The 17,275-nt window shown below is 35.0% G+C and overlaps 2 protein-coding genes across 5 annotated transcripts; both read right to left on the bottom strand.

The window, feature by feature from the left end:
• Positions 1–1,801: 1,801 nt before the first annotated feature.
• LOC129899139 (BRCT domain-containing protein At4g02110-like) lies at positions 1,802–9,690 on the bottom strand. Its single transcript, XM_055973961.1, has 10 exons — positions 9,458–9,690; positions 8,786–8,875; positions 8,509–8,613; positions 7,850–7,951; positions 7,649–7,733; positions 6,538–6,607; positions 6,400–6,444; positions 3,577–5,736; positions 3,248–3,464; positions 1,802–2,635 (listed from the first exon to the last, which is right to left on the bottom strand). The coding sequence occupies exons 1-10, from the start codon at positions 9,536–9,538 to the stop codon at positions 2,066–2,068; spliced, it is 3,525 nt and encodes a 1,174-aa protein (XP_055829936.1). The 5' UTR covers positions 9,539–9,690; the 3' UTR covers positions 1,802–2,065.
• A 966-nt stretch (positions 9,691–10,656) lies between these two features.
• LOC129900884 (uncharacterized protein At2g39910) lies at positions 10,657–16,322 on the bottom strand. 4 transcript variants are annotated; one of them, XM_055975964.1, is made up of 10 exons: positions 16,252–16,322; positions 15,618–15,695; positions 15,035–15,533; positions 14,834–14,920; positions 13,931–14,121; positions 13,080–13,275; positions 12,734–12,798; positions 12,364–12,465; positions 12,130–12,229; positions 10,657–11,019 (listed from the first exon to the last, which is right to left on the bottom strand). In XM_055975964.1, coding segments are annotated over exons 1-10 (1,371 nt in total). In that variant the 5' UTR covers positions 16,254–16,322; the 3' UTR covers positions 10,657–10,968. The 4 variants fall into 4 exon arrangements, with proteins under 4 accessions (XP_055831939.1, XP_055831940.1, XP_055831941.1 ...); XM_055975965.1 differs by lacking the exon at positions 16,252–16,322 and adding an exon at positions 16,165–16,244; XM_055975966.1 differs by lacking the exon at positions 16,252–16,322 and adding an exon at positions 15,874–15,931.
• Between the last annotated feature and the right edge of the window lie 953 nt (positions 16,323–17,275).

Consider the following 17,275-nt stretch of genomic DNA (forward strand, 5'->3'; position numbering starts at 1 on the left):
AAAAATTGATATCAAAAAAACCGACTTTTATTGGTTTGGTTTGGTTTATAGATTTAATAACCCGACACAAATAGTTTGATTTGATTTGTAAAACATTCGAACCAATTCGGTCCATGTACACCCCTAGCTAACGCGCTCTTCACCTCATATTACTAATGTTGAATTAGTAATATTGAATTTATTTTTTATTAATCGTTTGATTTATTGGTATCAAAATTTCATAATTCTCTGGCACATCAAGAAAAAAGGTCACGTGAAACCAACAAAGAATACTGTTATACATATGGTATCTATCTATCTGGAATATTAGTGAGTGACCACTAAGGAAAGGATTAAACGAATCTTTATGATGATCAAAATATTAAAGAAAAAAAAAAGTAGTGCACATTGAGTGACTCTTTCGAGTCGGATTCAGAATTTAATTATATTGGTAGATTATTAATTACTATCGAAAACATACATTTTTAATAGAATCTTTTTACTGAAATCATCAAAAATTGACTCATAAGAAAACTCTATATTTATGAGAAAATTCATGGTTTTTAACTGTTCTTTCATGAATCCATGTATTTATAATTAATAACTTTTTTATTGCTAATACTAAGAGTTGTTATGTATTAGTTATACACAAAATTAATACACCACATCAAATAATAGATAAAAAGCAATCTCTTGACATTTTTATTCAATACTGATCTTATCCACCATATCAAACTACACTTAAAAATATAGTAAGTTAACACAGCAATCTCTAGGCATTTTTTAAATGCAACTCTTAATACTTATATTCTGCGAAGAAAATAAAATAATACAACTATATGTGACGGGTTAATTTAAAGTATGATAACACTGATTAATAGATCATTAAATGGGATCATATGACATAGGTCTATGGGATCACATTTAATGTATGTAATATCATACTCTTGAGGATATATTCATTATTTAAGGAAACAGTACATAGTAATAATGACTTTGGATATTAGTAAAATATAATATTATCCTTTTCTATCCCAATAACATTGTAATAATAAAGATTTTGGAGCTAGCTGGCTAATCCACATCGACTTATCTTTAATTTGTGCATCTCACAAGTTGATTGGGTTAAAAGAGTAGAAGAACCCTCATTGGTTGACTTATATTCGTTCGGGGTTTCAATCGCTATGAAAAACTGAATTTACTTCAAAATATTTCACGTTTCAGAAAAATAAGAAACATTTGTTATCTCTTTTTTTCTCGAATTCACACTTAATAGCTTCAGTTAGTAGTTTAATCACGGACGGAGCTAGATAGGAATAAGAAGGTTCAACTGAATCCCCTTCATCGAAAAAAAGAGTTTTTGTTGTTATATATAAATTGTAACCTTGCTACAAAGAAATTGTATTCTAGTGTAGTGGCAAAGGGGATTCAAAAATTGCTTTTGATCACATATTAAAGTCCTTGGTGTAACATTGTAATGTTTTTTAAATCCTCTTGTATCAATTTTTTGCTCCGCCACTACTGTTAATTAAGTGAGACGTTTAGGAGAACGATAAACGGCATGCAGAAAACCTTAATTTATGGACAGATAATCTCAATAGGAGAGAGTAAATCTTGAATACTGTGTAGACAGACCTTACTCCTACATTGAAAGGTAGAGAAATTGTTTCTCGTAAACCTCAACTCAAGAAAAAGCATTTCAAAATAAAATAAAATATTATATCAGCATAGAACCTGAGGTTGTACTTATTTTACTGCTTCTAATGGCACAAAGAACTCCATGGCCCATAAGCTTACACTTTCATTGCTCCTAAAAACAGAATGGTTCATGAAATTTTAAGAGGATACTATTAGTGTTTGCTCAAATACAACAGTTAACAGAGACATGAAGGGGTGAAATAAAAGTTTCGAGAATCTGCACTAGGCAAATGTGATGCAGGGATTTTACACAACATTGAACTTCTTCTAGAAAAGCAGCAAGATGCTGCAACGCGAATAATTATTTTTGTACATTTCACTAATCTAAATATACTTTTAACTCGAGTGGAGCTATTATACAGACCTTAATTAGCAGAAAGACAGATTATCACTTCTTTTTCTTCTTTGAAGTAGAGGTCCCTTTTCTGGACTTCCTTTTGGTACTTGTGTTACTTTTGTTCTTGGTACACTCTGGGCAAAACCAGTCTTCCTCTGGTACACATTCAAGGGGAGGATCACAGCAATCTACATGCATGCCAATCCCACATCCACGAGAGCCACTTTCGTCACCACAGATCAGCATTACTTCCTCCCTGTCAGGCGACCCACACACCTGACATGCTATATCATTACTACTGTCATCCGACTGCACCATCTCCTCAACAATCTCTTCCAAGCGATTGGCGTGTTTTTTCAGTGACCTTTCTGCCCAGGCATGAGTGTTGTATTGCACATAATTGTTGAGGGTATAACCAGATTTGCACACATAAGTCACCAAGAAATCAGGCAACACACAAGGTATCTCGTGCCTTAAGAATTCTTGAACCCACTTGTCACAGCGTGGCATGACCTCACTAACAATGGCAAAGTCAACACCTGACTCGAGGAATCGACTATAAGGGGGAGAAGTTGCTAATATAATGCCATCTCCTGCCTTGACTGCGCGCTTCAATGTATCCTGATTCAACAAAAAGAGAGCATATTAAACGTGTCACAGATACGGACAAAGTGCAATCTGGGTAAATTTATCAGTATACAATTTGCTTGCATGTGGTGTGGAAAAAATAACTTCCGACAGAAAATATTTCCACCGGAAATGTTGTCTTACGAAAGCACTATCCAGATCATTTTCCAATTGTGGTTGGGGATAAAAGTACATGACATATGGTGATCGCACAGGATGTTGGATTTAATATTAAAATAATGTGCTAGTGATAATTTTTCGGTGCTAAAGAAAGACAATTCTACATGTTAAGTAATATAGAGTAAGAATTATGCTTTGTAAGAATAATGAAGCAATTACGTTTTGTAAAGAAAACTTACTTGCGCCCAAAAGTAAGTCATTTTCCACTTTGGTGGAATATACTATGTTAGGAGAAATTATTTTTCTATAATACAAAGAACCAACAACTGGAAAATGATTTCATCGAAGAAGTTCCAGAAAATAATTCTTTGTCAAACAAAAAACACCATAAAAAGAGTTGATGGAAGAGAAAGAAACTCTTGCAAATAGGCAGCATAGGAACTCAATCTTCAAGAAACATATACGGCAAACAAAAAATTACCATACCAATGGTGGTACAATGCAGTCTCCATATACGATTATCCTCATTCCATATAATGCGCCATGTCCAGTCCTCTCCCTCAGAAGTCGCCACTTTCTTGGGGCCTCTAAGTTGATGGCTAAGTCTTCAGTCAATCCCTTTTTGTGCCATTCATACGGCTCCTCATCTAATAATTTTCCAGCCTCAACACAAGCAGTTAAATAATCTGTCTTCAAGATCCACCTGTAAAAATCAATAGACGATATGTTTACTTGTGAGAATAGACATAACTCTAGGGCTGTGTATTTTTTTTTTGAAACTGGTAACTTCTTTAGTGCTGTGTAATTAGCCAAACCTTCCAGAGGATGCAGCAGCAAAAAATTTCTCTGTTCTTCGTACTGGAGCAGGAACAATGAAATGGGTTGCCTGATATGACCACTGGTGAGAATCTCTGCACACTTTTCCTTTCAACCGCTTGATAACCTGCTGAAACTCCTTCCTTTGTAGCCGATGTCCACTAACTATAAACCACCTAGGCTCACTTTGTACTTTTGTAACCTGCAACGAGCGAGACGTTTTATCATGAGGAGAACTTCTGTTAGCCTCATGTTTGTTATGAGTCGCGTTCTGGCGTTCAATAACAGGCATATTCTCCTTCTCCACATCCATGGAGCTCTTTAATTGATGCTCAGTTGAAATTACTGTGGCTTTTCCAGTTTCAGATGGAGACCCTTTTCCTTTCTTTGCTTCTACCTTGTTTCTATCAGTTCTGCTCTTCTTTCTTTCTGCGCCTTCTACAGAAACAGCAGCTCTTTTAGTAGCTAGATTAGTTTTCTTGCTATTCTTCTTCAGAGATTTTTGACCTTTGGGAACTTTCTCCTCTGAAGCTTTCCCCACAGAAGTTGATACATTTAACTTGATCTCCTTGCCAGAAAAAGTCTTTTGAGTTTCAGATTTGTTGTTTTCAGTACTAAGTCTCTTTGCAATATCCTTCCTGTCATTCTTATTTACCACCTTGTTCCCATTTGTTTTCTTCTCCACTGATTGAAGCCCGGAATGTTGTGCTTCAGTATCAGTAGACTTCTCTCTTAAAACATTTAACTCCTCATCTTCCTGGTCCTCTGGAGCCTCAGTATCATCATTAAGGGATTCATTTGTTTTGGCGGCTTCTTTTTCAGAATTCAAAAAACTATTTATCTCGATCTCTTTGCTCGGATCTGCATTATCTTCAGGGAGAACCTCACCCTTTGTAGAGCTTAAGATATTTTGGTGCTCCGTCTCCTCTCTCCCTCCGCTACTGGAAGCAGCTAAATCATTCATCAGAACAGTCTTGCTAATGAGTAAAGAACCTTTCTGATTTCTGCCATCCCCTTTACCAAGACTTTGTCTAGATCCGAATGTCTTCTTGGAAAGCGATCTTTTCTTCAATGTCTTAGACCCTGAAAAAAAATCATCTCCAGCTTTATCGAACTCAGCCAGCACATTAGACTTCAGAGCATCTCTTCTTTCAACAACTGGAGATGGAACATCATGCCGTTCATCCAGTAGCCCACTAACATCAACGGTAGCATGACTAGTCCCTTTCGACCGCATGATCATACAAGTGCCACTTCGAGGTGCATCCTCATCATGCCCTTGCCTAGTGCTTAGTGTCGCATGATTGGAAATGGTTGAATCATGATTCTGCATGGAATCCAAAGTTACACCCTTGTCCAAGTGAGGGGCAGGGTTCCTAGACAATAGATGACTGCCTTCATGGCTTAGACTATGTAACTTTGATGTGTTTATCAACTCTTCAGAACGATTTGTCGTCAAATAACCATCTGGTATGCTTTCTGAATTATTACCAGTCCTTGGTGACTTGAAGCTACTGTCTGAAATGCCCATCTTCCTTTTCTCAGGCAGTCTACTGCTTTGACCCTTCCCAGAAAACGACAAATTATTTGGAGTTTTTACACCTAACTCACTTTTTTCTGGTCCTCTCTGAGAGGACAGGTTAAAGCAATCAAACCCCATACCTGCTTCAGTAGTGGCAGGTCTTCCTGCATAACTCTTCATTTGTTCAGAGATAATTGGAGAACTGAATTTCCTTGGGATTTCTCTGGACGAACAAGAATGAGGAGACTTCCTGGAACTATTTAAAACGGAAACCAAATCACTTCCATTTTGTTGCATGCTAGATGGTGGCTCTTCTATTGTTCTACAGAAGTTGGAATTAAGCATCTCAGCATGCCTATTGGGGGATTCTTCAAAGGCTGGAACCTGATCAGATTTTGACTGCTTTGAAGCAGAAAATGACAGCTCGTTAGTGTTCCCAAGACCTGACAAACCTCTAAACGAGTTCAAGTCTGAAATATTTGTAGAGGCTTCTTGCTTTACAAGGAATTGATTAGGACTTTTTGGATTTTCAGGACCCATGATAGCTATTGTCTCTCCAGACCTGTTTGCAGCAATGCCCTCATTTTCATCTTCAGAATCTTTGGCTTCGGCTTCCATCATCTCCAACTCATACCCACTTGAGGCCAGAAAAAGAAATGCACACATGAGCATACTATAATTTGCTGTTAATTTGTCTGACAAGAAAGCCCCATTGAGGGGTAAAGAATAAACATATTATGCCTGAGCTAAATGAAATTAGCTCCTTATTAGCAAGTGAGCAAACACTCTATTGCTTTTTTACTTTGAAAGGTGTTGTCTACACCATGCTTTGATTTTTGAGTTTGAACTTTCGTTTAGCACAGAAGTCAGAAGCTACCACAACTCCAAATAAAATAAAATGAGTGAAGGCATTAAATTGACAGATCAACAAAGGGCTGAGCAGGTGCTCAGAAACCTCTAGTGAGCTCTAGTTTCATATAGCTTAAGCACATAGAAATATGCATTTGTATAATTCACAGATAAGATAACATTAAGTGTAAAGTTCTGCACATCTTTTGTTTCTCAACTGGATCGCTTGAAAATGTTTCTCATATGACAATTTCAACATGCATGAACACTTTCAGATTCTAATTAAACAGGACTTCATAATATCTCAATGTACAACTTCATATGTTTCAAATTCTGCAATATAAAGTCAACCGAGTAGGAGTACTATAACTAGTCATTACCAGCACAAAACAAAATACAGCAGAATCATTGAGCTACTTCACATTAAAAGCCAGGAATGGCAATGACACACCTCTTATCATATGCTGCTTCCGAAAGGATTTCCCAAGACTTTAAACTGCATAAGAAATCATGAAATGAAAAATGTGCATTTTAGCAGGTTAAAAATAGGAATATATGTGATTCCTGAGAAAATAAAGTTCAAACATACCAATCCTCCAACCACTGGTGATTAACAAGCTTAATCGTCTTCATTTTCTTGGCAAGCTCATATTTCTCCCCTATTAAGTGTAATAAGCTCAATTAGGATTGATACACAGTTGTAAACACATATAAATGAAAATCAAATCGAAATTGGAGTAGCTGTCTTCCTTATCTTTGTTCGATGAGAAAAAAGAATTTAAGATGTAAGTAGTATAACAGACTGATTTATCAAAGGTCAAGATAATTGACAGGCTGTCTTAACGAAAAATTTGTGAGCAAGGCCCACTCATGAAGCCTTAATGCCTGAAAATATGACATCACGTCATAAACCATCAAAAAAAAGAGAGAGAATCTAATGAAAAGTTAGCTCACAATACTGTAGCATAGTCCTCTTTTTCCTTTTACTCGCTTCATCCTATATCATAAGATGGTGTTTGACTTGATAGGAAATCTAATATGCAATTTAACTTATTTATTATATTAGCAAAGGAGGCAAATAAGTTATACAATAGAGAAAATATCAATGAATTTAAATTTTGAAAATCGTACAAAAATGGAATTCGATGAGAAAAGAAAGGAAGGTCTACGTACATCTTACCCTCCACAAACCCCACTTGTGGATTACACTTGGTATGTTGTTGTTGAAGTAGTAATTTCACATTTATAATGAATCTCTACTGTTCTTAAATCACAGCATATTGATTTAAAGCTGTATATTTGTACTACTTAATGGACTTCCTTTATTTCTTCTGTAAATGCAGTAATAAGGTAACAACAATGCTCACATTGCAAATGCGGACAACATTCCTAGATTACATGCAATGGTACCCTGACCTTCAGTTTGCTTTGAAATACCCATGTCAGATACATACACATAAGCGACATCTCCCTAGGTCAAGCCTTCAACGTAACATAATTTAAAGGTATATTCAATTATAAATTAAGGCAAGAAAGAATATGGGAGGGAAAAAATTAGCCAGCAGCAATACATTGTAATGAATCATCAAACCCCCATTCGCCCCCTCTAGGATTAAGCATTTAACAAAGCAAAACAAGAAATAAGGAGAGATGCAGTACAACCAGCAATATGTTGCAACTGGTGAAAAGGGGATATTTACCCTCAAATTTGTAACATATGAGATGAGTGACTTTGTTTGCCACCAATGGCTTTGAAAAGTTTGCACCCATCAGTCCCACCATTGTCTAGAAAAAAATAACCAAACGCGTGACAAGCAACTGTTAGATAATCTTTATCAGAAAATATTAAACTTCTCTTAAAAGTAAAAGAATTGATGAACAACAAACTGCACTTTACGAACCATAATATCATCTCGATCTTGCCGCTGATACCCAGTTAAGCAGACTATCAGTGATTTAGCACCTGGGATTCCATTCAAATTTTTTGGAGGTCTGTACATGACCTGTAATAGAAGTGGTGAATCTTTTGAGTTTTGATTTAAGGGAAAAATCAATTATGCTTACAGGCCTATGACAAGTTGACATAGAATTTTTAAGGGGGTAAGGGAACAGATACAAAACAATAGACAGATTCATATGACCACCAAAAACCCAAAATCATGGTCATTCAATTTTTCTATAGAACTCCCTAAGCTCAATATAAGATATAAAAAAAATACTGGCTCCTGAACTTACTGCATAATTGACCATCTAATAGCAATATTGCAGATCAAAAGCCTTTAAAACTGCATAGCCACTGATAAAATGGACTCATAAACACATAATATAAAAAGACCCTTTCACGCACCAAAGTGGTATTATAATTTAAAAGTAAATACTTCCGAAGAGATATATTCTATCCACTATATCATAAAATTACATGTCAATATAGACATTCTTTGCAGCCATTATTGTTTAAGCAACCACAGCAGGAAAAAGACCCATTCAACTAAGCATCGCTGTGGGCAAGCAGACTGTATTTTCCAACAGATAAAAGACAGAATTTTTCAGAGGAACTCACAGAATGGTGATCGACAGGCATTCCCAAATCAAAACTGTGTGCAACCCACAAGCTGGTAACAACTATTTTTCCAACCCGTCGAGCAGAAACACATATGGGGTCATCCTGTTACCAGAAAACACTATGTTACATCCTAGTTATAATAGTGAAGAATGCCGTTTGAGTTGGATACAAAAAATGGGATAAGTAATCAAGCAGCAGGAAATGCAAAAGGAAATCGCTCTGAAAACCAAATAAGGACAATTATGTTCAAACATGACTACATAGCCATACTCACATATATAATATTATCAACAATAAGATGGGTGCAATCTGGTCCATATTTGCCTTCATCAACTCCACCACCTTCCACGAGCTTGGACCGAATCTAGAAAAGGAAAAAGGGACAAAATTTTAAAGTAGAACAATGACAACAACCACAAAAAGAAAAGAATTTCCATCCACACACATAAAAACAATTACAACTACACCATAACAATTGAACCTATAAAATGAAGAAAAAAAATCATAACTGCTCCATTTAGAGAACTTCACACTTGAACTTGAAACAAATAAATCAATCAATCCCAAGTTAGTTTGCATCAAACAACATGAAGTTTAAAGTTTAAACATCCATTTCACTATTCAAAAGATTGTATCTTCATCTTTTATCTAGGCTTGAGACTCACTCTACTTTCCTCAGCCCACATGGCCATAATTAACTTGAAAAAAATCCAATTAAATCAATCAACTATGCCTCAAACTCAATCTAGTTAGAGTCTGACCATACAAATGCTCTATTGGTCATTTCTACTGTATACTCGTCACTTATTCGGCCATGAGACGAACAATGCTTAACGAAACTCGATTAAACCGATTTTTGCAATTAAATCAATCAAACCAATACGCATAAGGCAGAACTAACTTGAAAAAAATGCAAATTTTGAGGAAAAAATTAAACATGAAGTACCTGCGCCTTTCCAAAGGGATCGAATCCAATTAGAACAAAACGAACACCAACGAAAATCTTGGAGCTATCTTCGTATAACATATTTTGGTTGCCTTAAGTCATTCGAACTTTCTCTGGATACTGAATCTTCTACAAAGAGCAAGTAACTAATATGAAAAATGCAGTTCAAAATTTGAAGATTTATAAGAACCCTAGAAATTTGAAAAGGAGAATTTTGTTGAATTTTACAAAGCTTCTCGAGGAAGGAGTAGAAAAATTAATGGAGGGATTTTGTGTTTTTTTAATTTTTTATTTTGGCTCCACTGGCGGGACTTATTATTGGGCCTGAAATGAAACATATTGTTGGGCCTCAAATGAAACACAAATGCCACTATTTTGGAGTGTTCTTTAATTTTGTCCTTCAGCACTTTAATAAAAAAAAAATAAGTGATTGAAAATATACCTGACACCAAAATAATGAATATTTTTTACTCGGCATAAATTAATATTTTTGTATCATAATATAATATAGGTTTATGCCGCTTAATTCCTACAAAATTATGTCGATCGAGGTAAGAATTTTGTTAAGAACCCACAAGTTATGTCATAAAAGATATAACTTAGTTTTTACAGAATTTATGTTGGGCGAGGTATAAATTTAGTTTCAGAGCCTATAAATTATAACATAAGAAGCATAACCTAATCTACTTATGCCGGGTGAATTAAATACTATACATACTAAATAACTTGATTCCTATAAAACTTATGTCGAACAAGGCAAAAATTCCCTTAACTTATGCAAAGTGAAATTAGGTTTTGGTTCATAAATTTTCATAAAATGAATAATAGAGGAAGGGGGAGGGGCATTAAAGGTCTTATCATATTTGAGAGCAAAAATTAAAGATCACCCCAAAATAAGAAAATCCGTGCAAAAACTTCTTATTTTACCCTCATTGGATCATAAAATCACACGTTTTTTCTTTTAAATGAGTTGGCCTTTAATGTTTGCCCTTCAAATGCATTGGACCTAGGAGTGATGAACCGTAACAAGACCATGAAGTACACTATCAATAGAGATTGAATTTCAGATCTTTGTTGGCCTAATTTTTAGAGTCATCAGTGAATATGTTGATGGTAAACAAATTTTCTAAGAGAAGTATACATCAATTTCTTTTCATCTACCTAACGTAGGATTTACAGCTTAACTACTATACGAGAAATCATACTAAAATAAATACATCTCAATAAGAAATACTGAATTGTAACAACATATCTTAAACTTGAAAGTATAAATATGGACAACTAACTATTTACATGGATGTTGAGCCCGATCACTCTCAATCCCTTCATTTGATGAACCGTTGAAAAGCATAACAAGTCTCAGCAATTAAAAAAAATGGTAACCTGGTAACTAAGCTCCCATTATGCGAGGGATTCGGGAAAGGACCGAACTACAATGGTCTATTATACACAGTCTTACCCTACATTTCTACCTAGAGGCTGTTTCTACAGCTCGAACCGTGACCTCCTGATCACATGACAACAACTTTATCAGTTACACCAAGGTTCCCCAATTGAGCAACCTGTAAATGCATAGCATGGCAATTAGTATCCCAAATAGACAAATGATTCTGCCCATTTGCGCAAGTGAAAAAATAAATCTCCCATTTCCCTCCACTCTGTACGAAGGAAGTGGTAAAACAGGTAGTAGTGGCAAATTATTTAGAGTATCAAACTGATGCAAGACCTACATGTATACTTTTCAAAAGGCATAATACATAAACGGCCCTTCAAACTTGGCCTCACCTGGCAAGTAAACACTCCAACTTTGAGTATGCACATCTAGACACCTCAACTTATATCCATTGTATTAGTTGAACACTCCAACATACAAAATAATCATCTAGACACCTCTAAAATTTATGTGTCATGTCAGCCTTGGGTGTCCACAAGACAGTGGGAACGAGTTGGAAAGTTTAGTTGCTAGTTGAAACCAAGTTGAGGTATCTAGATGTGCACTCTCAAAGTTTGAGTGTTTATTTGCCAGTTGAGGCCAAGTTTGAGTCTCCTCAGCAACTCAAAAGGCAGAAGCAAGTATTCAAATCCAGCAAGCCACCAAACATTAACAGTTCCCAAAACAACATTAACAAACAGAATATACAAATTCCCGTTTTTTATAACATTAACTCCAGAATCGTTTAGCACACGATTGCATCAAGAAACCACAGGTATTACACGCTTTCCTCAATTTTGTATTGGCGATTTGCTTTCCATTTTGAATGTTTCAAAATACTTGGCACTATCTCACTAACAACATCATTTTAAATACCTTTCATAGGTTTCAAATTATTTAAGTTTCACCTCTTCTCCATCAAACTAACCATTCTAATTATCGATACTACTTAATATGTGATCAAGACAACATTTTAAACTCAATGCTATCCAGATGACTTTTCATAAACTGGGATTGAGGGAGCAGTTAAAATCCAGACATCACATAGAACCTGAATTTTGATTTAATAGATCATGGCATCATTGGCAAATTATTATATAAGCACAGGCTCATTTTGCAGCAAAAAATTGGCTAAGACAGCTGATGCTACTACCTAGCATAAGTGCAACAAATATCATCTTGAATGATTGAACGACATTTTGCTCGTGTTTCTCATGATAGTACAGAGGGATAGCTTTACCATTGCAGGCTGTTGTTCAATAAGGGACTGATGGAAAATTGTCAAGTCAGGATCATCCTTGTGCTTGTCCCAAGCGGCTTTGAACTGCGAGCCCTTGGATCTTGACAATGAGGGGAAAAGATATTAAGAAATTGAAGAACTCAATAATTAGAGAGAAATTAACAAACAAACAAAAAAGAGAGCCCTCATATCACATGCAGGAGGAGAAGACAGGTAATAGAGCATGATATTTACTGTTGGATCAAAATTATAGTCTGAAGAACAAGTTTTCTGATTTCTTCACGTGCAATTTTCAGCGCTGCTTCCTTGTATAGACTAACAAGTTCATCCACCAACCTGCATCACACCAACAGATAAAATTTATAGAAGCAAGACAAGAGCATGTAGGAAGGGTCTAGTTTAACACTAGGGATGTTAATCCATCATCAGTTAAGATGGTTTAGCTGTTGAAAAGAGGGGTCCTCAGTTTAGATGCAAAACTAGAATTCGGAACGAAAACATACACTATTGGATTTACTTACAACTTTTAGCATACTCTATTCTTCATATAAACAGCAGATGTAAGAAAAATTCAGGGTGAATTCTAGTATTCTTCGTAAATTACCTTTCAAAGTGTGGCGAATTCCTTGTCCATGTCAACTTTATAACTGTCTTGATCCGTTCAAGAACCTGTAATAAAAACGAAGTATCAAATGTGCTGCTAGCGGTGATCTTTAAACACAACATCTTGTATAAGGAAAAACTTTAAATGTAAAAGAATCATAACTCTTATATATTTTAACTAGAAGTCTGTTGACGCAATCAAATTACAGTACTTAATCAGGCTACATAAACTGAAACTAGAGCAAAAAGGAAATCAGCAAAATTGTCCAGGACACAGTGGTTTACTGTAAGAGTTCATAAAAAGGTAGCAAGGCTGACCGGCTCAAAAGAATTCCATCACCTCTTACCAGTAGAACAGTTCTGTCGTCATCTACATGCATCCACCGGAAGAAGAGGGGGAAAAGCCGCCTGAAATGAGCTAGCAGTATTAGACCAAGACCATTGAACAGTGGCTCAATATGTTGTAGCCATGCAATACGTCGCTCCTTGTTTCTTGGTTGCCTTTCCAAGTGACTCAACATCTCATTCAACAATTTTTCATACCTGTGTCACAATATTTTTGATAGGTAAATACATAAGTGAAGCATAACATATTGGAAATGCTAATGTTCACAGAACAAGCGACATGTTAGTACACAAATGTACATATACATATTTTAATGTATATGACATTGTCATAAACTTCAATAGACAACTAAATAGGGATTTGCTGCATCACAAGCCTCTAAACAAAGGAGAAATTTTATGCAGTTATCAGTTGGCTAAAAAGAACAGCAATTAAGATGCCAAAACAACAACTTGAAAATCTGACTTCCAAAATAATTATTTAAAAAAATTGTAAACTTGACAATGATAGACTGTTCCCCTAGAGTTAATTTCAACGAGTAACACAGAGGTAATCCTATCCCCCCAACCCCCCAAAAAGAAATTTAAAAAAAATAATCAAACTTTCACTTAATACTTGTGCAAGCCAAAACATTGAGAGTATCCAACTGTTTATTGGGGGCACAATAATTTTATAGGATAGCTCTTTCTGCATACCATCCAGACATCATTCTTTTGAAGGATTACTGTTAAGAATTAGGCCATTTCCCCAGTAAATTTATGAGTACAATACCATTTTAAATCATGCCTAAATGTTGGAAAAATCAATCCAAGATTCAATATATAACATATAGTGATATAGAGGACGCTCTACCATATGCTTCGGGGATTACTTTTCTGGGTGAAGGTCACCATAAGTACAGACATTTGAACCACACGTTCCCATATCTCATCATCGGAAGCAATATTTTGGCAGCAAGCATCTAGAATTACATCTTCATACCAACCAATCTCAGCAGCGTTGACATTTTTCGCCAGATGTATTAAGCTAACCATGCCCTGTCGCTGAAGTAAGAGACAAGATCTAATCAACAACCTAATGAAAGCAAAAGATTAATCTTAATTATGAGATGCAAATGTGTAGCAGACAAGTACCACTTGCTTGTAACAATTTGAAATGTCATTTTAAGCTTAAAGATGGATACAGGGTGTTCCAAACGACTAAGCCAGAAAGATACTTACCGAAAAATAAAAGAAGAAGAAGAAATGACTAAAAAGGAAAGACAAACAGAGAGAGGTGCTATCAATATTGTTGCAATTAGAAGTCTCTAATAGAGTATCTGGACAAGCTTTAGAAAAGAAACTGAAAACCTGATTCATTTGATGTTCTTTTTGTTGTCATCAGTTGCTATAGAGCTCAGAAATGAGCCAAATATTAGAGGCACATAAAAGTTTAAGTGCTAGCTAATACTCGATTTAAAGAGTCCATCCCTTCTAACAGTTCACCATGTATTTTGACCACAATATATCTCAAGGGAAACATAGTGATATAGGAAAGAAAAATCCACAATTAGAATATCTAATCATCCAACTCTCTCACAGTATTAACTGACCACTGCAAGAATCAACAGTTTTACACTATTTAGAGGGTTTTAACTATTTTAAAGTTATACAGGGATATCAGCTTAGTTTGAACCACCACAACAAAGTAGGTGAGATATCTGATTGAAACAGCAATAAATTTCTAAGACCAGCAATCATGCAAAGACGAATGCACCTTTACTTCAGACGACCAGTGATCAAGAGCTGTTAGCGCACACGGAATCACCAAAGAGCACACTTTTCCAAGGTGTGGATAATCTACCTACAAGCGATTAAAATAGAAGGTTACGTTTCATCTGAATAGAATTCAAACCACCAACTGAAGAAAATAATCATATAAATATTCAAGTACCAATTAAGGATATACATACCATACCTGAGAAATGAACCATCTAAACTGATAAGCAGCAAGAATGGCGTATGCTACAGGAACACTAGCGCTTGCAGCTGATATCTCATGACCATCAATTGATTTATCAATGGCACTCTCCTTAATCGTGTCTTTTAGCAAAGGCAAGAGCTGAGGGATTAAGTGCATGGCCAAGATTTTATCATTTGGGAGGGACTTAAAATCGAGATCCAGCTCGCCAAATTTGCTCAAGTCATGATTCCCAGCAGGCATGGTAGCATAAGCTTTAGATAGGTCTTTAAAGGCAGAGGCAGCAGCAAGAGATAGCGAATTGGGAACCCAAAAGAGTTGATTGTAGGTGGATTCAGAGGCAGATGCCAACGCAGCACAGCATAAGCTAAAATCCCTTATTTCGAGTTGGGAGTTGGAAAGAAGAGACAGTAGCATGGATTTGATAGAGACACTGGAACCCTCTGGAGGAGTATAGGGTGCCTTGGAGAGTGATTCACTTATTGGCTTTGATAATCTATTACATAAAGTTTTTAAACAAATTATTACTCACACCCAGTACGTAGTACGTATTAAAACAAGACAGAAACAATGGTCTTACAGAAGCAGCTCCTCATTGAGAGACTTCGCCATCCTTCCCTTCTCTCTGCTGATTGCTACAGTTTCCAAACCAGACAACCTGCCCATTTTTTCACTTAATTAAATTTACTACCAACTTTCTCACTACCTTGAATCAAGATCTTAAGAGAAAGAACAAGAGACAAGGGATTGAAAGATCATTAGATGTTTCGATCCTTTGTCAAACATAAATATGAGTTGTCTCTTCATTACATGACTCAACTTAAAAGCCAATTAACCTTAAGCGGATCACATGAAGGGTAAGAAAAGCTGAAACCCATATAACTAAGTCCAGAACTCAAATCATTTGAATCAAATAAAGCAAACACACTAATGTATATCTGAATTTAAATGGATAAATGCAGTCAAGAAAAGGGAATATGAGTAAAAGAAAATATCAATTGTTAAGGAAAATATGCCTATCTCAATACGTTTTGAGACAAGAACGGCTCAACCCTAAAGCCACTGCCCCAAAAAATAAGGAGGCCAAAAATCCCCCAAATTCAGTTCGCTCAAATACGAAAACATACCGAAGATGCACAAAAAAGAAATAAATTCGACCGATTAAACGAAGAACCAAAAGCACTGAGCAGACAAGAGATGAAGGAGATACATACATATGTTAAAATGTTAATATTAACGGAAGCACCGCTAATAGTACACTTGGAAGTAACCCTAAGTAGAATATAAAAAAAATTATGTATTTATTGTTATAGGTTGTTGCTAATCTTTTAGTAATTATTATGCACATACTTTTGAAATTTTATTATTGATATAATTATAATAAAGATTCGTAAACAGTTAAATTTGTAGTTACTTTTTATTTTTTAATTTGTCTTATTCACTTTAATTTGAATCAACCATATCTTAAGGTTGACTTTGTATAATTGTCTTTGAGATGTGTCATTAAATATTTCAAACTCAAACTAATTAGATTATCAAATAATTAAATTTAAATGTCTTAACTTTGAATGTCTTCTAAAAGTAACAATCATTATAATATTGGTTCTTGTAATTTAAAGTATTACGAAATATTATATAAGAAATTGTGCTCTAATTGGCATATTTAATGAAATGAAGTCTTAATTTTATTTTTAAACACTTTTAGTATAATTTTGATAATTCATGTAACATTTCATTCTATTAAAAAAAATTAAAACTATAATCAATAAGAGAGATTTAAATATTTGTGTTGTTATGTAACATAAAATAATTTATACATATTTATTCTTGTCTTACTATCAATTAAAAAAATTAATTATTAAATTATAATATATTACAATATTTTTTTAGAATTTATGAGAATAAAATATATTAAAAAATAATTAAAGAAGTGTAACTCACGTTTCTAAATTTTGGCTTTAGGACACTCATTATATTGAACAACCCTTGCTTTAAGGTTTAAGTGTGTCTTTGACAACACTGATTATAAGCACTCTCGTTCCTCACATTCTTTCTTCTTTTGATAACTATAGTGCCCAGACCAGCTTAAGGACATCTCGATTAATTCAATAGGATATAAGCCAAAAATAATAAGGGATTACAAATCACCAAAAAAAAAAAAAAATCCCAAATTCAGTTCAAACAAACAGATTTCGTAGGTTGTTGAATTGAACAACAGAGCATAAGATTTTGAAAATG

This window comes from Solanum dulcamara, chromosome 8 (assembly GCF_947179165.1).
Source record: "Solanum dulcamara chromosome 8, daSolDulc1.2, whole genome shotgun sequence".
In the NCBI taxonomy this organism is placed as follows: Eukaryota; Viridiplantae; Streptophyta; class Magnoliopsida; order Solanales; family Solanaceae; genus Solanum; species Solanum dulcamara.